We start from the raw sequence: 22,817 nt of genomic DNA, 5'->3' as shown, positions 1-22,817 counted from the left end.
AATAGCTGAGGGCTACTTTGATGATTACACCACATGCTCCACGTGGTCAACTTGGTTTACACAAAGCGTACAACTCCACAATAATTTTGATAATTAAAATACATTAGATCGAAAAGCAATTGACAAAAGAAAAACCTTGAACTGGTTACTAACGTCTTACTATTAACCTGATGGGTCAAACAGTTATATAAGCACGTGGTACTGGTCTCGCAAAGTACACCCCACGTGGGTTGAACATAAAGAAAAGTTGCTATATTAAAAAAATATTCTCAAGACGAGACGTTATAATCTCACGCACATTCGGATTTAAGATTGATGAACTTAGTTAGAGTTACTGATCAACACGTGGTTCCACTTTACTCACAAAGTAGTAACAAAGCAACTACCGAAAAATAATCTGAACTTCACACGATAATTACACTGCGCTGCAATGTAAGATAACATCGGATATTTTAGACCTAAACCCGAAATAAAAGTGATTAAATTTTCAGTTAGGCCGAACTTAAGAAATCCATTGTCCTACGGACTTAACAGACACGCGCTTAGCCGGAGATCTTACCACTTCAGACGCTCGCCACGGCCACCCTGCAACTGCCCTACTTCCGAGCGTGCTTCCTGAGGGGTGGCTCACAAAGACCAACGGAAGTGGCCAGAGGGGCAGCTTCCTATACCAACATGACAACGGACGGACAGGACCATACTAAGAATAGAAACCTCTTTGCTTTTAGGAAGCGTAGCTACCTGTTTCGACGTTGGTCCTACTGTTCTCTAGCAGACAGCCTTGTCTGCTACCCTCAAGCATGCAACTAGAAATACATATGCTCATTCATCCTCTCACACAAAAGGGAAGGGGGATGACAGTATCTTATCATATACAGTATATAAAAGAAAGCGGATGTAGGTTCCGTATGAGACTGTGTGACATGAATTACATATAAGAATTACATATAAACTGTGCTTTAAAGTGTAGTAGTGTGACAGATCGTTCTTGTTTATGTGTAAAAGTAACACGTTCCACTGCTCAGTCTCCTCCCAGATAATCAGAAACGCCACAGTACATTTAGAAGAGGAATTTATTCCATAAATGGCAACAGATTTAAGAAATTAAACATGAAAGGAATCCAACAGAGACCTTTCAACCTTAACTGGATCGAGCAATCTGAAACAAAACCAGCGTGGCTAATTTTTGCTTCATTACAATGTCGTCCACATATGGCTCAACGAATACAAGATCTCATCGCATCATATACGTGGAGCGTTAAATGACTATGCAACGGGTAAATGGACTCAAAAATGGGTATAATTATTACTCGACTAATTATACTCGTGTGTACAGTGAACCGAAGGTAAAATTACCTCAGTCAGCACGTTGTCAAACAACCTGCCGTCAGTATCATCCACAACTGTATCGAAAGACCTTCTTGCACGCACTGCTGATGATGTCACTACAGAAATTAGATGAATGGACCCGTCACCTAGATGCAACAAGCATAGAAAATTATCTAAGACTTTTTTTGCTAGCAATTCATCATTCACTTGTGTGATAACTCGGCACAGCGCTCCACTTGCAGTAGTCCTGTAGTATGCGTGCCTGCATCACTGTCTTTCCCCTCCGCGGACATGAGTAGACACGACGATGCTGTCCCGTTACTCGGGAACACAACCTGCCTTCTAGCCCAATGTTTGTAAATTGTACTGCTGTTGCTATACTCATTGAAATGAAATGAACGGAATCAATGTAAACAACGAAATGAAAATATGTAAAATAAAAAGATTTCAAGTGAAATATTAAAAAAAATCACAAAACCCACAATGTAATGAACATGTAGTGACAATGTGCATTTGATCGTCAGCAGAACACTGGACTCTTGCTGACTGCAAGAAAACACTTTAATAAATTATGCCATCAGATGACACCTACATGACCGGCTGAATCATTCAGTATTACGTTTTGCTTGCATTTTTACGAATAAACTGCCACTGGTCCAACCGTATGCAGTAATAACACCAGAACATCAGTTGAGACGGAGGGCTAACGTATAGCATGGCTTCATACATCAACTGCATTAAACGAAAGGAAATAAAATGAATCGAATTAATGGAGACGAAATAAACGAAAAAGACAAGAAAGCCTTCCCCGTTCAGAAACTGTCATGACATATTCACTGCATTTCAATTTCACCATATAAACTGACGAAAAAGAAACCGCAGCACCAAGAAGGAGTTGTGCAAAATAAATGAATGCTAGTAGGCTCCTATCTACATCTGAAAGATGATGGCTATTCAAATTCAGCATCAGTGGCATAAGTAAGAGTGGCGCTAGTAGCGCTACGATCAAGATGCAAATCAGATTTGCTTTAAATACACGCTGTAACGGTCGCGAGCGTTAGTAACCTTCGAGACTGGACGTGGTGAGTTGATGTTTGTCAAGGAACGCCTTTAAGGCAACAAAGACGCCATTTCAATACGTCATTCAGTAGGAACGAGGCTATGTAATAGAGCTACGAAAAGTTGGACGTTTCTTCTGCGATACTGCAGAAAGACTTGGCAGGAATGTAGCCACTGTACGTGATTGCTGGCAGCGATGTTCACGGGAACTACGGTCGCAAGAAGACCGAGTTGTGGATGGCGGGCGCTGCCGAGACGGAAGACCATCGTGTTCGGCGTATGGCTCTGGCACATCGTACTGCATCTGCAGTAGCAATTTCAGCGGCACAGTGACACGTCAAGCTGTTACAAATCGCTTACTTCGATGACAGCTCCGCGCAACCCGCCCTGTAGCGTGCATTACACTCATCCCAGATCACCGCCATTTGCGACTTCAGTGAGCTCAAGCGAGAGCTGATTGGAGAGCAGAGTGGAGGTCTGTTGTTTTTACTGGTGAAATGTGGTTCTGCCTCGGTACCAGTGATAGACGTATGTTGGTTAGAAGGAGACCATTTGAGGGCCTGCAACCAACCAGTGTGCGTGCTGGACACACTGGACCTAAATCTGGAGTTATGATGCGGTGTGCGATTTCTTATGCCATCAGGAGCACTCTTGTGGTGCACCCTGACTGCAAATTTGTACGACAATCTGATTCGAACTGTTGTTCTGCCATTCACGAACAGCAATCCAGGGGGTGTTTTCCAACAGGATAACGCTCTTCCATCTACAGCTTTTGTTATCCAGCAAGCTCCAAAGATATTCGGCCTGCTCGATCACCAGATCTGTCTTCATTTGAGCACATCATTGGACGACAGCTCCAGCGTCATCCATAAAGAGCATCGACCGTCTCTGTATTGACCAACCAAGAGCAACACGGATGGAACTCCATTCCACAAACTGACTTCTGGCGCCAGTACAACACAATGCATACCCGTTTGTTTGCTTGCATTCAATATTCTGGCGATTACACCGATTATTCATGTATCAGCATTTCACATTTGCAATAGCTGATCCCGCGCTTACATTAACCAGTGTTCTTACAATGTTAATCACTGAAATGTATTAATAATTTTTTGATGTTGCGATTTTTTCCGTCAGTGTATGAAGATAATTACCAAACACAAATGAGTTGAATCAGGAGGTGTGGTACGAATTTGCGTTTGCCGATACGTATCCATTATATAGCACATTCAACATTTCTGAATGGAGTTCATCATTTCGTTTCATGTAATTGCACTTTCCCCGCGGAAGAAAGTTTTTTTGTCGTCTTTGGATGTAATAGGAGGAAAAAAAGACATTGCAGATCCGAATCGATCTCAGACACGTGTTCGTATTGCTTAAGTAGTCGTAGTTTAGGTGGCAGTTCACGACAAGTAGGAGATCCGCCTTTAAATTCTGGAGTAGCATAAATTTTAATTTATCACGACTTATTCATTGAATATAAGCATAATTCTAGCAACCATATAATATCTTAGAGTGTGAATGCGACACGACATGGAATGATCACACAAAGCGAGTAGGAGGAAAAGCGGATTCAATATGAGATTCATTCGAAGAATCCGAAAAAATGTAAATTTACGTGCAAAAATCATAGTTTTCTTGATTATTTCGTATTTACACTCAGTATGGGCCCCTTGCAGGAGAGATTTAATAGAGGAGATGAGGATGATCCAAAGAAGAGCAGTGCGTCACACTTTCGTTAAGTGAGCGCAAAGCGTCACGCACATGCTCACCAACCTCCAATAGCAAACGCTATAAGAGAAGCGTTGTGCATCACATAAAAGTTTACTTTTGAAATTCCTAGAATGTACACTCACAGCACAAAAAGCGGGCGAAACCTGATTTCCAATGTGTAGGCCGCACCTGACTGTATGCAACCATCATAGCGTAACTGTGTCGCAGGTCCTCCAGACCCACTGCAGTACAGTAGTTTGACTACACACAGTGGGCACCAAAATAGACTACAAGAGGATACTTCTCTTTAAGGCATCAGTCCAGTTGTACATCAATACCGTCATACAACGAATATCAGAAAACTCGTTATTAGAGATGAGACAGTACTTAACGCTTGTAGATTACACTTAATTACACTAAGTGATAATGCAGAAGTCTTATCACACTCATTAAATGACATGACGAGTTATTGTTCGTGATCTGAATTTGGACCCTCTGTTAACCAAATAAACCTTACGTGTCTGGTAGAGACTCGGCTAGGCATAAGGAGACGTAAAACACCAAAGAATTCACCAGTATCAGTTTCCGAAGCCGAATGTCCGAACGTGGAAATAAATGACGATACGTTTAGCGCTGTACCGGGAACCCCATGACGCTTACATTGCCCTTGAGAAGTAACCACGAAAGAAAGTGCAATGCACAAGTGTGAAACGCTCTGAAGTAAAGTTGTGGTGATGGACAGATAGTAGAACCCAGTGCTTATGTGAATTGTTAACTAATCACAACCAGATGTCAGACATTAAATATGTTCACCAATAGCATGATGTTTGAACCTGGAACGACGATAGAATGATTTTTGCCTGACAGAGACTCGAATCCAGTATCGTTCGCTATTCTCTTGTAGCTACGAATGGACATGAAATATTTATTGTTTCTTCACCAATAGCGAGAGGTGCACATGTTCGGCTACAGGTAACGCAACGACTTGTTCAGTGTCGCCTGGGACTCCAACCCTGCGCATTTCGTCATTTCTGACCCTACACGGAGAGATGCCAACTATCAAATTCGTTTTCACTACTAGGTAGGATCCCACTGTTCGTTGAGGTTTGGAGGAGCTTGGCATCGTGAGAAAACAACAAAATGACGAGACAGTATCATCACGAAGGGTTCAAATACAGAGAAAAATTATAATCAGAGAGCGAATCCCATCCAAATGCCAATATTTCACAATTCCTAGGTCACTTAAATTAAAAATGAAGATCTTATGACTTTAGCTGACGATTGGTTCGTGAAATAAAGTAACATCACTATTGTAAGACAGTTTACTAGAGACAGAGTTTCTGTAAGCAGCGACTTCGGCCACTGACAGCCAAAACTAACCCGACTCTGTTCCAGTCAGTAGCGAATGGATATGTTTAATGTTGATCTGGACCACGACACAGTCTTGCGTCCTTTATTTGGCGTCCCTGGAGGTGAAGAGGGTATGTTTGTGGCAGTTACTGGTACCCCCAGGGAATCGAACCCACAACTTAGCCGTTACAAGCTAGCCTCAGTCCAGTCAACAACCAAATTTCACATGTGTTACCTTCACGTTGTTGTCATGATGGGGTACGCAGCACACGTTATGAGAAGTGTTGACTTCTACTTGAGCTGTTGTGAATAAGCTATTTCGTGGTCTAGTAGTCAACCTCATGCAAGAATGAATCAAAGCCGTGATCTCAAATCCATCATTTTACTTTCTTTTTTTCCCCGTATTCCGTCTGTCTGCTGAGAGCATCAGTCTGACAGGAGGTCAGAGACAGTTTAGATCATTTTCTAACCAGCCAGTAATAGAGAAATCTTGCGGAAACCTGTTTATGAAAAGGATCGTGGGTGTCTGTGATGGCAGACCAAATTCAGCGCCACCAGCCAGCGGCCACTTGATACAGACCGGCGTCAGCCCAAGTGATCGCGACGCATCGGGCATAGATCCTACAGTCTCCAGCGGACTTCTCTGCGCTCGAATTAGCAAGCATAGCATTATGTAACGTTCCTATGATATAGCACTATGTTTCAGCATGATCTGTGGCGATTTTGAATGGCATGTTGCTATAAGTGTATTTAACTATGGTCTAATTTTATTCAAGTTTCTGATATAGCTCGTGCCATGACAACTTGATTATTTCTCAATGTTGACGTTACGAAGAAAGTCATTTATTCATTAGAAAACGGAGTCTAAAATGGAGTAAAGTCTAATATTGTTGACATTGCGTTCAATAAAAGGGTGAAAGCAGTGGAGGCAACTCGAAATACCTGTGCTCTATATGGAGTGAGTGCTACCGAGAAAGTCAAGTTCTAGCATTTCAAGTACGATCGTTTTGAGATAAATCAATCACCACAGACGTTGATTAAGGACGTTCCTGTGATTTACTACTATGGTCTGTGACAGTGTCTCCAGTTATTGGCAAGTATGCCAATCAATTAACCTTCGTGCGACGCTTGCCTTCGGCAGTCACAATGAGGTTAAAAGAACGGAAGGAGGATTATGGTACAACGTCTCGTCGAACACTACATTAGATGCGAAACAGAATCTCGAACTGAGGCTAGCTTGTAACGGCTAAGGTGTGGGTTCGATTCCCGCCGGGGGTACCAGTAACTGCCACATACATACCCTCTCCACCTCCAGTGACGCCAAATAAAGGACGCAAGACTGTGCCGTGGTCCCAGGTCAACATTAAAAATTGACTGGAACAGAGTCGGATTAGTTTTGGCTGTCAGCGGCGGAAGTCGCAGCTTGCAGAAACTCTGCCTTTGGTAAGCTTTCTTACAATACCAGAGGTTGAAAATACAGCAGTTGTAAAGTTATTTTATTATCACACGACCCGTTTCGGGCTCTTATAAGCCCATCTTCATGGTGTCGTACTGGAAATTGCAACAGACGGCAGATAATTTTCACACGTAGCAACATACTTAAGAAACAAAAAAATTCATAAAAAGTTAAAAAATAAATTTCAGAACCTCCGGTCAGGTTAGATGCTGTGAAATGTATGTGAAAGTGACACCACACAGTACTACGGACAACTGCTTGGGTAGGGAAATATACAAATAATACCAGGACACTTACACTTGGTGCTGTGGCTCCCGAGGGCCTCGGTGGACGTGTACTAGGAGCGGTGTGCTACCTACGAGCGCAGAACAAGGAGTAGCGGATGCGAAAGAGGAAGCAAACTGGTAAACCAGAGTGGCAAAAGTGCTGCCATCTATTGACGGAGAAAAGAACGCAGGGCCAATAGCCAGGCCGTTCACAATTTGAATTAGTAGTTCACATTTAAAATGAAGAAAAAACAAAAAAATTACATAAAAAATACACGAAATAAGATACACTACTGACCATTAAAATTACTACATTACGAAGATGACGTGCTACAGACGCGAAATTTAACTTACAGGTAGAAGATGCTGTTATATGCAAATGATTAGCTTTTCAGAGCATTCACACGAGGTTGGCGCCGGTGGCGGCACCTACAACGTGCGAACATGAGGAAAGTTTCCAACCGATTTCTCATACACAAACAGCAGTTGGCCGGCGTTGCCTGGTGAAACGTTGTTGTGATGCCTCGTGTAAGGAGGAGAAATACGTACCATCACGTTTCCGACTTTGATAAAGGTCGGATTGTAGCCTATCGCGATTGCGGTTTATCGTATCGCGACATTGCTGCTCGCGTTGGTCGAGACCCAATGACTTTTAGTAGAATATGGAATCGGTGGGTTCAGGAGAGTAATACGGAACGCCGTGCTGGATCCCAACAGATGGGGACGTTTGCAAGGCATCAACCATCTGCACAAACAGTTCGACGACGTTTGCAGCAGCATGGACTATCAGCTCGGAGACCATGGCTGCAGTTTCCCTTGACGCTGCATCACCTTGACGCTGCATCACAGACAGGAGCGCCTGCGATGGTGTACTTAACGACGAACCTGGGTGCACGAATGGCAAAACGTCATTTTTGTCGGATGAATCCAGGTTCTGTTTACAGCATCATGACGGTCGCATCCGTGTTTGGCGACATCGCGGTGAACGCACATTGGAAGCGTGTAATCGTCATCGCCATACTAGCGTATCACGCGGCTTGATGGTATGGGGTGCCATTGGTTACACGTCTCTGTCACCTCTTGTTCGCATTGACGGCACTTTGAACAGTGGACGTTACATTTCAGATGTGTTACGACCCGTGGCTCTACCCTTCATTCGATCCCTGCGAAACCCTACATTTCAGCAGGATAATCCACGACCGCATGTTGCAGGTCCTGTACGGGCCTTTCTGGATACAGAAAATGTTCCACTGCTGCCCTGGCCAGCACATTCTCCATATCTCTCACCAATTGAAAACGCCTGGTCAATCGTGGCCGAATAACTGGCTCGTTACAATACGCCAGTCACTACTCTTGATGAACTGTGGTATCGTGTTGAAGCTGCATGGGCAGCTGTACCTGTACACGCCATCCAAGCTCTGTTTGACTCAATGCCCAGGCGTATCAAGGCCGTTATTACGGCCAGAGGTGGTTGTTCTGGATACTGATTTCTCAGGATCTATGCACCCAAATTGCGTGAAAATGTAATCACATGTCAGTTCTAGTATAATATATTTGTCCAATGAATACCCGTTTATCATCTGCATTTCTTCTTGGTGTAGCAATTTTAATGGCCATTACTGTAAAAGTGCATTATTCGCAGTAAAGGAGCGTATTGAACAGGTCAATACAGAACTGTGCTAAAACTGAGTGGAATCTGCGATATAAAATTTATATTTAATCCGTAAAGCGCGGTTCTAGGCTCTTCAGTCTGGAACCGCGAACCGCTACGGTCGCAGGTTCGAATCCTGCCTCAGGCATGGATGTGTGTGATGCCCTTAGGTTAGTTAGGTTTAAGTAGTTCTAAGTTCTAGGGGACTGATGACCACAGATGTTAAGTCCCATGGTGCTCACAGCCATTTGAACCGTAAAGCGCAATGAAACTTTCCTTTTACATGAGTGGCAATCAAGTTTCTAATTTAGTGGGGATATATAATAGTGATATTACTTAGTACGCGAACAAATCGTCGTGTGAGGTCAAAACCCCTTCGTTTGAGATTCTGAAAATATTGGCACTCGACTGGAACGTAAGCTCCGATTACAATTCTTCTCTGACTTTGAACCCTTCGAGATGGTACTTTCCCATCATTTCATTGTTTCCTCACGATGCCAAACTCCTCCAGGCCTCTACGAACGGCGTCATCCTAACTACTAGTGAACATTTCAATATTTTGCATCTCTTTATGCCTAGCTGAGTCACGGTCAGACACGCACGTTTAGTTTGGTTAACGGAGGGTTCAAATTCGGATCACAAACAACAACTCGTCATTTCATTTAGTGAGTGTGATAAGACTTCTGAAATGTCACTTATTGTAATGAACTTTAATTTACAAGCATGAGAGGCTGTCTCACCTCTAATAACGTGTTTTCTAATATTTATGTTATCGCGGTATTAGTTTGCACCTGGATTGGCAGTCACAATGAGCAATGGTGTCTAGTGGTAACGACTGTGTACAGTCAAACGACTGTAACCACAGGGTTGCGGCGTTTAGAGGACCTGCAACACACCTATATTACGTTGGTTGCATTCAGCAAGGTCCCACTTTTTCTCCTGCCAAGACTTAGAATCTTCGTATTTATTGAACCGAACACACTCTTTATCGCAGACTGACGATAATAGAATTTTTCAGTGTCGTTATCCACTGTCGTGAAGGGATGTCTCTTCGTTACACCCACTACCTATTTGATCTGAATTTACTGGGAATCGCTTGGAGCGAACTTATGCTGATGTTCTAAAATGAGGTCGAAAGTCGGAATTCTCTATAGAAACCTGTGACATACAAGCAGTGGCTTGTCCCAGATTATCGAATGAGAGGGATTCTTGCACAGTGTATGACATAGTTTTTACAGCCCCTGTTGAGTAAATTTACAGTCTAAACCAAGACGATGTGATTCCCGCGAACAATTTCAGTCGGATGTTTCTTTCACAAAGACAAATCCTTATTTTCCATTTCTCCAATTAAATTATTGTATTTATTCTAGAGGCTTAAGTGCTGAAATTTGTGTACTCCTTCTTCCCCTTTCCTCTGCGCCGAAGTCAGAGAAGTGATATCTCTTGCAGAGTGATGTTTTGTTAAGTCAAAGATGAGAACAGAAAGAGAAGAAGTTAAATAAAAACTCTTAATTTCGTGGAGTTGTTCACCACTACAGGAAGTATATCTTACTATGTAAATGTGTTCCTCTTAGCCGTATACGCAGCACATTTCCAGTCTGCTTTCGTTCATAGGGTTGAAATAAGCGTCATTGCCCTTTCCGCGACCCGTTCTCCACTTGTTCAAGCAGTCGACTGCTTGATAAATTCTTGTTGGGAGTCATTCGTTATACTGGCATCTCTGATTTGCTATCGCCTCTCGTGCTATCAGAAGTTTCTAAAAGGAGGGTTTCACAGCGCCACGAACAAACACCGATAATGCTATAAGTACAATTCAAACAAACGTTAAAGTATCATATAATAGGAGATAAGTGTGCATTCTTGACGTGTGTGAGTGCATTAAACAACCATTTATTGTGAATTTAGATCCACCGACAAAAGCCTTCAACTTGTTCTTAAAGCTTCCTTTCACTTTTATTAGGATAGTCAGGATTTTAAGTGAAACGGGGAAGTTCTAACTGGTAAACGCTGCCAGTAGTATACATTACTTCCAATACATTTCGTTGTACCTCCAAATGATCTATTTTCCGTTGTACTGGCAGCGTCCCCTAGACCTAAATAACTTAGTCAGGATATGTATCTACACAATAACTGAAATAATGTAGAAAAGTGGCATTATCGAGATTTTGCTGTTAGAGGAGGTGAAATGTTTACTACGGATTCTTGTTTATTGATGAGGTATGCTTCAAGTGGGTCGCAGATATCGCTAGCACTCACGGCCACGTATCGGGTGGTGTACCTGTAACTTCGTAATCATTCGCTGAGGTTTCCTATTCCGCTCCCTCTAAATATCGTTTAGAACACAATTATGGAGGATGTTACCCTTACTCTACTAAGAAGCACATGGGTCCAGCGAATTCTTGCCAATAATGCTGTAAAGCTGAATAAAGCAAAGGAGAGCAGTATATAACAGGAGCGTGAGAAAACATGCTACATTTGTGAAGCTTGTTGCTTGGAAGCACAGTCTCTGCTTGAGAAGGTATTGGAAACCCACCTCCATAGAGACGCTGAACTCGGAGGTAGCTGGTTCTAATCCTGGAAGTAGAAGAAATTTTCATCGCAAGTATTTGTTGTCATCAGACACTGTGTCAGTGCCCTGTATTACATCCGAAAACGCTCCGCTGTGACTCGCAGTGTGAGCGCAGGGGATACTGTTGATGATGATCAGTCATCCACGCGGCAAAGTTAAGCTCATGGCCAGCTTGGAGCTGTTCAGCCAAGTGTAGGTCCTCCCTTCTCTCAATATCCACACCCCACATACAAGATTACACTCAAACGCTCTCATCAACGATCACCTAATTTCGATAGATGATACACTTAAGACAACTCTCATACTTCGCAAAAGAATGTTGCTATTATATCCGAAGAAAGAAAATCCTGTTAATTACGCAACTGCCCGTTCTCTTCGGGATTTGCTATTCAACAAAGCTATACAAATTTTTCGTTGGATTGTAGAAGCATTCGCAGCCTTTGAACAAATTCTGCATAAACCTCAGATGTTCTAAAGAATGACAATTATTGCTGTGGTAGTATAATGAGTGCAGTCAGTTTCAACTTGGATATTTTCACAACCTTCAATAAACTGATCGCAAATGTACTTGAAGAATAAGAACATAATTTAATACATTTCCCTATCTGACTGACCCATCAACTTTTCTCTTTTTGGTAACTCCTAATTTCGGCTATTAGCACTTTATCTGTTTACGCAAGTTTCTCACATACACAGCGGGTGGGAATGAGTACATACAGACTCAAATCTGTCAATTCAGAGATAGTTCGCCGAACTGCTGACAAACTCAGTGCAAACTCGAATTCGAAAGCAGTCATATAAGTGGCGAGGTGATAGGGGAAATTCCGTCAGTTATTAGATAGCAGAACGTTCGCTGATTTCGAATCGGTGATCACGGAAATATGATGGTTGACAACAGAGTGCATAAATGTATTACGAGAGGCCCACCACTGTACTGACTAGATTCAGATCGTACTTCGGACACTTTGATGAGATGCTAAGGAGAAATCAGCACCCAGACCACCACTATAGCAACGGCGAGTTAGCTCATCAACAACATACTGATGGAGCACATTAGGCCCGTGTTATGTATCGGAAAAAATGACATAGAAAGGCTGAGGTTAATTTTAACGGACCTGGACGAAAATGTAAGCGACAGCAGAAAGGAAAATTTTGTGCAGACAAGAAAACATCACGAAAACCCAAATAGAGATGAACATACATACAGAAAACAAAAAACAACAGTAACAGATTCCAGAAAAATAAAACTAATTGTCTGTATCAGATGCAACAAAACAATGCTGCCAGATTTTATACAAGACCCCAGAAGGCAGTAGGAGAATGATGAAAATCGTGGGAATCCTTAATCTGGCTCCAGATGCCAGATTAGAAGGCATGAGGTACATACGAGAGTTAAACAGTGTAGATGAGGACCAGGCTTATACCTTAAACATGTTGAATTATGAAGGTATCAGGTACGACCTTCTGGCTTAGATGGATAATGCTGAAATGGTGGCGTGCCGTGTCATAATGATAAAAATAGGAAATAAAGTGTTCTGTTACTCTGGATTAACGAAATCTCAGAATCCATATTTCTTGCCTGAGCAGGTGGAAAATGGGACAGTATTCTGCTGCAGAGAACACAGCTGAGAAAAGCGCTGAAAGGCGACACAATATACATGAAGAAACAGGCAAGCTTTTCTTTTCGCTGCCAGGGACTAATGTTCGATACAAACACTCTAATAATTCCACACCGCACCTCAAGGGTTAGTTTCGGTGTGGAATTCATGCAACAGCATGCCGCTTTGAGAGACATGGGAAAACGTGAAATTTCTCTTGTTATAGGCAGACCAAATGTTACTCTCTGTTTCAGAACAAAACCAGGCAGAAGGTTCGTTGGACAATTAATTTTTTCTAGGAGTTTCCTGGAGGATGACGTTCTGGAATCTCGCAGACTGTGCACTCTCAGAGGTTAAAAACGCCCCATAGACCTGGGATGAGGAAGTTTAATTCATTAAATCAAGATTTAATGAGCATGCAAGTCCTAGCTCATCCTGATATCAGTATTCTATTTTTCCCATTTTGTGTCCCACGTACAACCGCGAAACTGGAGTCGTGGAGCTGTTTCTAGAAGTGAATGTCAAAGGAGAAACATAGCACAGAATGATTATGTTCACAAATGAAGGGCTGAACAAGTGTGAACAGAGCTACTCTGTCATGGAAATGGAGGCTTTAGGCATCACCTACTAATTCGAAAAATTCCATTATTACCTGATGACAGAGGTATATACAGACCCAAAGGCCACTAAATTTTTATGTTGGTCAAGCTGACACATTGTCTATGCTAATGATCTGCAAGAATTCTATTTATAAGCAAAACATACCTCCAGAATTTAGAATAAAGTGTAGACGCACTATTTCGCTCACTTTTCAGGCTGAGTCACGGAACAGAAGAAGAAATCAATTAACACAGACTGAATATCTCATTCGTGAATAACATTCCATTCGAAAATTTCATACAAAATACCTTAATGAATGTAGGTCAGGACAAGACAAAGTAACAGCACTGCGATCAGTAGAAGAAAAGGTGAAAAATATGAACTTGCCAGTGGTGAGGCAGGATCATCTGCTGAAGGGCAATATGTTACTGCATCACCGAAATCTTAAAGGCTCCATATGGCAGGTATGTCTGCTGGAGGGGCTAATAAACGAACTCAACTGCTACACATGTGAGCTATGCCTTTTTGAGCCAGGCAAGTGCGTAATTTAGTTTAAGGAGTCGATCTATTTCAATAGCATGGATTGGTGAGCGAGAAAGGCACTTGCTGTTGTGTGAAATACCAAAACCTCAGACTACAAAGCTGGCTGTTCCCTTTTTGGCATTCTTTCCAAGCAATCGAAAGACTATACTGCCATCGATCTCTACACACCGGTAGCGAGAACAAAAATCGTTACCATTACATCTTCATAGCTATTGAGCTGTTATCTAAATATGCCACCTTAACACTACTTAATAAGGCTACAGATAGCTCTGTCTCAAAATCATTTACTAGATATTTTGTGAGAATTATGGGATATGGCATGAACGGTTTGTATGACAATGGGAAAATGTTTCATGAAAGTGGAACGGAATGAAATGTTGCTCAGTACAAAATAAAGGGAATAATCATTGCAAAATACCATCCGCGGCCCAACTCAGCAAGAGGAATGATTCGAGATTTCGGGAAGATCTGTTGCACTTACTGCAACATGCAACATGACATGTGGGATATGTTCCTTAAGTATATAGGGTTGGTACTGAATCAGCTGCCACATCATCCAAAAAAAGACGGCATCAATCAAGATCTTGTCAAATAATAAATCTGAGGACTTGATTATCAAAGTAGTGGCGTTTCCATCACAACAAAAAGATAGACACAGACAGAAGATTGCAGAAATAATCATTAACTTCAAGAAAGTGGCATTACAGACACAGAGACAGAGGAGAAACACCAAGGGTGCGAAGCAGCGATTTTTCCACATGGACCAGTAGGTATTCGCGAGGAATCACCATCTGTCTCTTGGAGTGAAAAGTTGTTTCTTTTTGTACACAAGCCCATTTCGTTTAGCGCTCAGAAATGCAGCAGTCTTGGAAAATGCTAAGCTAAAAAAAGACAATAGGTTTCCAGCACCTATCGAATGCAAAGCCTTCCATTCATTAGAGTTTATTTCTTTGTGTTAAACAAAGTTTCTGTTTTGATATGCCTAACTTTTAATTTGTGCTCTTGGCCAATAACTATTTAGATTTATGTGCCACATCTAATAGGCTGTGAACGTGTGTGTTTTGTAATGTGCTGGAAATGCACACATCTACCACACTATCTGTGTCAATCATAAGGTTTTATTTTGTATTCAGTAGATATTATTACTGAACTGTTTGTGTTTAAAAAATGTGTATTTTGATGGTATCCACAGAACAAAATGATGTTTTGTGGAGCTGAAAAACCATACGAAATACTGAACAAGGTGTTGTTGAGAGGCACTCCTCAGTCAGCGATCATGAGCATTAACGTATTCTTAATTCTATATTTGAATTGTGTGTAGGGCGTCGGAAAAAGAAGCACCTCACAGTTCCATAAAGTAAGACATAAGTTTGAGGAAACAACCTTGTCACTCAGAATGAGTATCTTTGTTGTGTCTGTCAGTTTTCCCTTTCGTTTTTATCAGTCAGTAAGTGCCTTGCTTTGTAATCTTTTCACGCAAGAATTACAATGCTACAGCAATAGTCAGTGAAAAGTGTTGGCAGGACCCATCTATATATAGTTTTTTTCATTTTACTCTATCACAGTCTGACAGAAAGGTAAAAAAAAAAAAACATCAAGTATTGTTCCTCCTTAATTTTGAAATTCTAGAAACGGTGTCTCATTTCATTTCTATTTAGATTATGAATACTTTATCTTGTGAAATTGTTAACTTTTTAAGGAGACCATGGGCTCCTTTCTTTATGTAAAGTTTTGAAGAATGAGGCTATATTAATTGATGTATGAGTGTTTGGAGTGTATAGTCCAAGGAATATTTGCAGGATTTTCTTAGGTGATCTGACTGGTCATAAGGATGCACTGCAGACTCTTTTTGTTATTGCATGCCACTGTTAACAAGAAAATGTGCTTAGGGACCGGGCAGAAGATTTGATGTGGTTTATGAAAGTTTTATCAGACACCAGTTTACCAAGAAAGCGCTGATGAATTTTGAATTTATTTTTTAATGTTGTGAGAGTTATCATGAAATGCATTTGCCTAGAAAGCACTAAGTGATATTGATTTTATTGATCTTAGGGACTACGTTTTTCTCTGTGTCAATTTGAATTGTTACAAAAAGCCAGTGGCAACAGTTTTTCTTTTTTGTCATCTACATCTACATTTATACTCCGCAAGCCACCCAACGGTGTGTGGCGGAGGGCACTTTACGTGCCTCTGTCATTACCTCCCTTTCCTGTTCCAGTCGCGTATGGTTTTGGTGGGAAGAACGACTGCCGGAAAGCCTCCGTGCGCGCTCGAATCTCTCTGGTTTTACATTCGTGATCTGCTCGGGAGGTATAAGTAGGGAGAAGCAATATATTCGATACCTCATCCAGAAACGCACCCTCTCGAAACCTGGACAGCAAGCTACACCGCGATGCAGAGCGCCTCTCTTGCAAAGTCTGCCACTTGAGTTTGCTAAACATCTCCGTAACGCTATCACGCTTACCAAATAACCCTATGACGAAACGCCCCACTCTTCTTTGGATCTTTTTTGACTCCTCTGTCAACCCGACCTGGTACGAATCCCACACTGATGAGCAATACTCAAGTATAGGTCGAACGAGTGTTTTGTAAGCCACCTCCTTTGTTGAAGGACTACATTTTCTAAGGACTCTCGCAATGAATCTCAACCTGGCACCCGCCTTACCAACAATTAATTTTATATGATCATTCCACTTCAAATCGTTCCGTACGCATACTCCCAGATATCTTACAGAATTAACTGCTACCAGTGTTTGTTACGCTATCATATAATCATACAATAAAGGATCCTTCTTTCTGTGTATTCTCAGTACATTACATTTGTCTATATTAAGGGTCAGTTGCCACTCCCTCCACCAAGTGCCTATCCGCTGCTGATCTTGCTGCATTTCGCTGCAATTTTCTAATGCTGCAACTTCTCTGTATACTACAGCATCATCCGCGAAAAGCCGTATGGAACTTTCGACACTATCTACTAGGTCATTTATATATATTGTGAAAAGCAATGGACCCATAACACTCCCCTGTGGCACGCTAGAGGTTACTTTAACGTCTGTAGACGTCTCTCCGTTGATAACAACATGCTGTGTTCTGTTTGCTAAAGACTCTTCAATCCAGCCACACAGCTGGTCTGATATTCCGTAGGCTCTTACTTTGTTTATAAGGCGACAGTGCGGAACTGTATCGAACGCCTTCCGGAAGTCAAGAAAAATAGCATCTACCTGGGAGCCTGTATCTAATATTTTCTGGGTCTCATGAACAAATAAAGCGAGTTGGATCTCACACGGTTCGTTGTTTCCGGAATCGATGCTGATTCCTACAGAGTAGATTCTGGGTTTCCAGAAATGACATGATACGCGAGCAAAAAACATGTTCTAAAATTCTACAACAGATCGATGTCAGAGATATAGGCCTACAGTTTTGCGCATCTGCTCGACTACCCTTCTTGAAAACTGGAACTACGTGTGCTCTTTTCCAATCATTTGGTACCTTCCGTTCCTCTAGAGACTTACGGTAATGTCACCACCCAAGACAAACTATCCGTGCAATGCGCAAGTCTCGCCAACTCACCAACATGATTACAACTACAAATGAGTGAAAGAGCATAACGATAAAAATATCTTTTAGTAGACATTCATTTCTGGGGGGCAGCACTGCATATAGTGTAAACTTAAAGAAAGAGTTAAAAATTTTGCACAACGCAAGAGATAACTGTGGAAACTTTGTTAGTATCACTTTTTAATTTTCACTAAATGACTGAGGAGTTAATTATTACAACTCTCATTTTAAAGTTCACACATACACATTTTTGCTTTTTTCGAAATCAGATATGAAATTATCTGATAGGAGTACCAACTGGCTAGCTAACACTGTATTTAAGTACTAAATATGGTACTAATAATCTCTTTCCATTTTGTGGGAAAGGTGAGATATGACGTGAATGAGAGGACACATACGGGAAAGAGACAGCGTAAAGAGCAGGCAAAGGACGAATTACTTTATCGGCCAGCCACGGAAGATCCTTAGCTCCATGTTGGCCATGTCAATAACGCGACTGCCGACGGAAGCTCCAGAGACCTGTCTAATATAAGCCGCCAGGTAGTGAACACCCTATATCAAGACGTTGTAAATTACAGAATAGTCAACACTGAAAAGGAATTAGTTTTAAACATTCTTTTTGCCTGATGGTCTTTAAACATAGACTTTTTTGTTTACCTTTATGCTGGCATGTCGTTTTTGTCAACCAATTAGTTTTTTAATAACTTGTGTACTCAGTTACAAGTTTTTTTCTAGTATGAATACTTTTGTCACCTCTCACGAAGTTAAATTTTTAAACAGAAATTTGTCGTTATGCTGGCATGTCATTCCTGTTAAACAATTAATCTTTTTACAAACTTGTATAATTAATTGCAAACTTTTTCTTGTTAGAACCCTTTTGTCATTTCTCTCAAAGTCAGGGTTTTGAATGTAAACTTTTTTCCTTTTGCTATTATGCTGGAATGTCATTTTGTTAAACTAATTTTCTTTAAAGCTGCACACTCTCTTATAAGCTCTTTCTGGTGCAAACACGTTTTCCCATTACTTGGTATTATCCTCAAGAATTGGGAACGAAAAGTTTTGTATGAATTTGTATAGTAACACACGTGAGTAATTCCAGAGCTAAATATTTGTTCATATCCTCTTTAATTTTATGCAATTTTTTGTGTTTGACATAATTATATTAGCATTCACATGATTCAGCAATTTGCTCTTCAGTGATTTGTACAATAATTTTAAGAATTCTGTCCAAATGAACAGACAAATGTACTAGATCTTAAGTCATTTATCTAGTCTTCCGTTGTCGCCCAGGGTAGCCGCGTGGTCTGGGGAGCCTTGCACGGACCGTGCGGCTCCCTCGGAGGTTCGAATCCTCCCTAGGGCATGGGTGTGTGTGTTGTCCATAGCGTAAGTTAGTTTAAGTTAGATTAAGTATGTGTAGGCTTAGGGACCGATGACCTCAGCAGTTAGGTCCCATATGACCTTACCACACTTTTTTTTTTTTTACACTTCCGTTTTATCAAGCTTCTCAGCTGTCAAAGCAGGTAGGAAAGTAACTTATTTTCAGTTTTATGTGGGACTGAATTTTCAATGCATCTTAGAATTACAGGGTGTTTCAAAATGAATATACCGGTTTGAAGACTTTGTAACATTTATTGCATTCAGCTTACATTATTGTAAAAATATTGAATGAAAGAACAACTCAAATAGTTTTCCTTACAACTGTTCGATGTGAGCATTATTCGTCACACAGCACACATCGAGCTGATAGGCGAGTTCTTCCCAAAGCTTGATTGCTGTGTCAGAGGTAATTGTTGCAACAACTGTTTCAGTACTGTTTCTGAAGTCACGTACTCCAGCTTGTAGCGCAGGTTGATACACATGATCCTTTATGAATCACAAGGGTAAAAATCGCTTGGCATCAGATCACGTGACGGTGGACATCATGCGTAACAAGCTCTGTCATTCCGCGCCTTAAAACCAACGTCGTTTAATCAATCGTGTAGTCTGTCACACCAGAGACGGCACACCATCTTGGTGCCAAATAAAGTTCTGCTCTTCAGCTTCTTCCAGTCTACAGAAAGAGCCACAGTTCCAACGCATCACGATACGAAGCACCAGCTACAGTTGCTGCATAGCAAAAAGAGAGACTCTTAAAGTTTCCGCTGGGATATGACACAAGGAACATTTAATTTAGAGAAGTTTCGTTTCAACTGTGCCATATCGTGGGGATTTGGTGACCTCCAGACACATACAATATGTGTGTTCATATTTCCAATTACATGAAATGTCGAGTCATCATTGAAGACGACACGATCCAGGAAAGCGTCATGGTCATGCACCAACTTTTTGTTTGCAAAGTTGGTAAATAGACCGTAGTCTGTAGGCTTTAGAGCTTGTAACAGGTTTACAAATAAAAATATTTGAGCTACTCTTTCATTTGATGTACTATCTCTAATTTTAAATTGAATATAATAAATGCTATAATGTATTAAAACAGGTATATTCATTTTGAAACACCCTGTATTTTGTTTCTGTTAGTTGCTCTAGTGCAAGACGTGGTATCCAGAATTTTTATTTCCTTTTATCTTGCTGTAAAAAATCACATAAGTGGCAACGTGTCTTGCCAGTACACTCTTCGGGTAGGAAGACTGTTAGGTTCCATTTTCTCTTATTTTATGGTATCGGTAAATTTTTTGCAGTGCCCAAGCTAGGTGAAGAACGAATGTAGCTAAACAAGAAAAGAAGGTACCATCAATCTTTTTTTGTGTGTTTTGAGGGAATGAGGAGGTGATGTAAGATTGCTCATACAGATCTCTTTACGATTCAGTTCAGTTACATTTATTTCATAAAAGCAGGCAGTACAAACTATGGGGAGATGATTGAAAGGTTCTCACATAAGAAAGCAGATTCTGTGACACCCCGCGTTTACTGTCGAGTTGTTGCAGAAAAGCTTTCCTCAAGACTTGGGTGGTGTTCTGGACGGTTCCCAGAGACTGTTTGCCATATTTTCGTTCGTCTGAAATGTGATAAATTTCGTACCATCTCAAGATAATTTCTGTCCTTCCTATTCTGTACTGCCTGACCTACTTGATACTATGTGTGCTACGTCCGCCCATAGTAAAAGGCCATTCAGACTTTGTACCAACCCAATAAATTTTTTATGCGCATCTTATCCACACAGTATAGTCCTTAGAAGGGGAAATATCAGATTTAGCGTTCTCATGTAATTTTAGATTACAGTGTTTACGTGAATCTAATGCGCCATCGGATGTGATGCTCACCCAAATTTTAATACTTAAAATCACAAAAAAAGAGTTTGTTGGCGCATCACTGGTAGGCTACATTTATTGTACACAACAATGGATGTGTACATGAACTATCAACCCAACAACAATTTTTAAGTAACCCGTTCTTCTGTGTCACAGTCATTATTAAAAGAGAACGCGTAACTTGATAATCTACATGACACGCCAACAAACATACCGTAAATTACAGGCGCTACTCATCATTATTCACTAATGTCGTAATTAGGTCTACTTGTATCCTCGGAGAAGTCTACATCAGAAATAAATTCATTTTCTCTTTCTCCATCGTCTCCGATGACGTTCCAGAGCACATCATCTTCACTCCGTCTTGAGTACCTGAAACATAACATTTTTTTACTGATTTGACGATCATTGTGTTTCGATGGTTTTCTAGGGAGCTGCAGCACAGAGTGCAATAATGTGGGATGCAGAACACTTAATTTTTTTTGTCAACGTCAGTTCACGATTCGGTTCGCAAAATCATTTTTCGTACTGTTTCTGGATGTAGCCTTTGAAAGGTTTATTTACAGTGAGCTCTAGGGTTGTAACACAGAAGTCATTCCTCCAAGAATGTCACTGGTCACTGGCTAGGCTGTGGATCTTCTTTATTACGTCGACAGTGAAATGACAACGAAATGCATCAAGACAAAGTATTGATGGTAGTTTGGAAAGCCCACCAGGACGGAGTTCCCAAACGTTTCGGAGACAGTCAAGCATTAAAGTTTTAGTCATCCAACCCTTCTCTCGGTTTCGAACAATGAAGACATTAAGGAACTATTTTTCAACTTTATGTGTAGTGTAGCTTGTTTCCCGCTTAAAGATTAAGAAAGCGGGAAGTCTGCGCCCATCTGCTGTGACTGCCAGCATTACAGTTATGCGCTGTTTTTCATAATCTGATGTTCTGATGGCAACTTATTTTGTGCTCTTCTTAAAAACCGTGTAATGACATGGCATAGCCAACCAAACTGGCGTTTCAACAGCGTTGCCTATATGGTCCATCGAAAAATTCTTCTCTTTCCGAAGTATGATGATATACCGCTGAAATTCTTGAAGTTTTTAACATAGTGTTGTTCGGTGTCGTAGAGATAAGCCCGCCCGTTTCATAAAACGATCAACCCATCCACTGCCAGCCTTAAACTCTTGCCTCGAAGTAATTAAGAACTGCAGCCACCACTTTTTCTTTTTTTCTTACGATGTCACTAGTCACAGGCTGCTCATTCTACTTCCATTCACGGGCGAACTCCACAACTTTTACTTCAACGTCGGGATGTCTTCCTTTAAGAGGACCAGTGAATTTATTTCTAGTAGCGGCAGTTGCAAATAATGCCAATTTCTATTTCTTCCATAATCTAACGTTGCTCTCAGGTACGTTCGACGCTTGTACCGCCATCCTGTTACCATATTTTTCAGAGCAAAGAGTTATTTTACACTTGAAAGTAGCATCATACGATGTTCCTTTCCGCTTGCCTTCTACGCTTGCCTATTGGCGCACTTATAGGCCAACAATAATGTACGTAATTGAGAATTACAACAGTGAATAGTTAATTTTAGTTCTTGTTGTTGCGGTCATCAGTCCAAACGGTCGTTAGTGCGAAGACTGTTTTGATGTAGTTCTCCATGCTACTTTATCCTGTGCAAGCCTCTTTATCTCCGAGCAACTACTGCAACCTACATCTTTCTGAATCTGCTTACTGTATTCATCTTTTGGTCTCCGTCTACGATTTTTATCTCCCCCCCACCCTCCCCTTGGTTTCCTCCAGCACTAAACTTGTGATCCCTTGATGCCTCAGAATGTGTCCTACGAACGGATCCCTTCTTCTAGTCTGTTTGTGCCTCAA

The 22,817-nt window shown here is 41.2% G+C and overlaps 1 protein-coding gene across 1 annotated transcript in view; it reads right to left on the bottom strand.

The window, feature by feature from the left end:
* Nucleotides 1-22,817, bottom strand: part of LOC126094116 (uncharacterized) — a 155,227-nt gene that overhangs the window by 110,351 nt on the left and 22,059 nt on the right. Inside the window, exon 4 of the mRNA XM_049908774.1 lies at nucleotides 21,212-21,315. Coding sequence (XP_049764731.1) covers nucleotides 21,212-21,315 — 104 coding nt within the window. The remainder of the gene's footprint in view (nucleotides 1-21,211; nucleotides 21,316-22,817) is intronic.

Source organism: Schistocerca cancellata, chromosome 1 (genome assembly GCF_023864275.1).
Source record: "Schistocerca cancellata isolate TAMUIC-IGC-003103 chromosome 1, iqSchCanc2.1, whole genome shotgun sequence".
Taxonomy (NCBI): Eukaryota; Metazoa; Arthropoda; class Insecta; order Orthoptera; family Acrididae; genus Schistocerca; species Schistocerca cancellata.
This window is presented reverse-complemented; position numbering and strand designations above follow the sequence as displayed.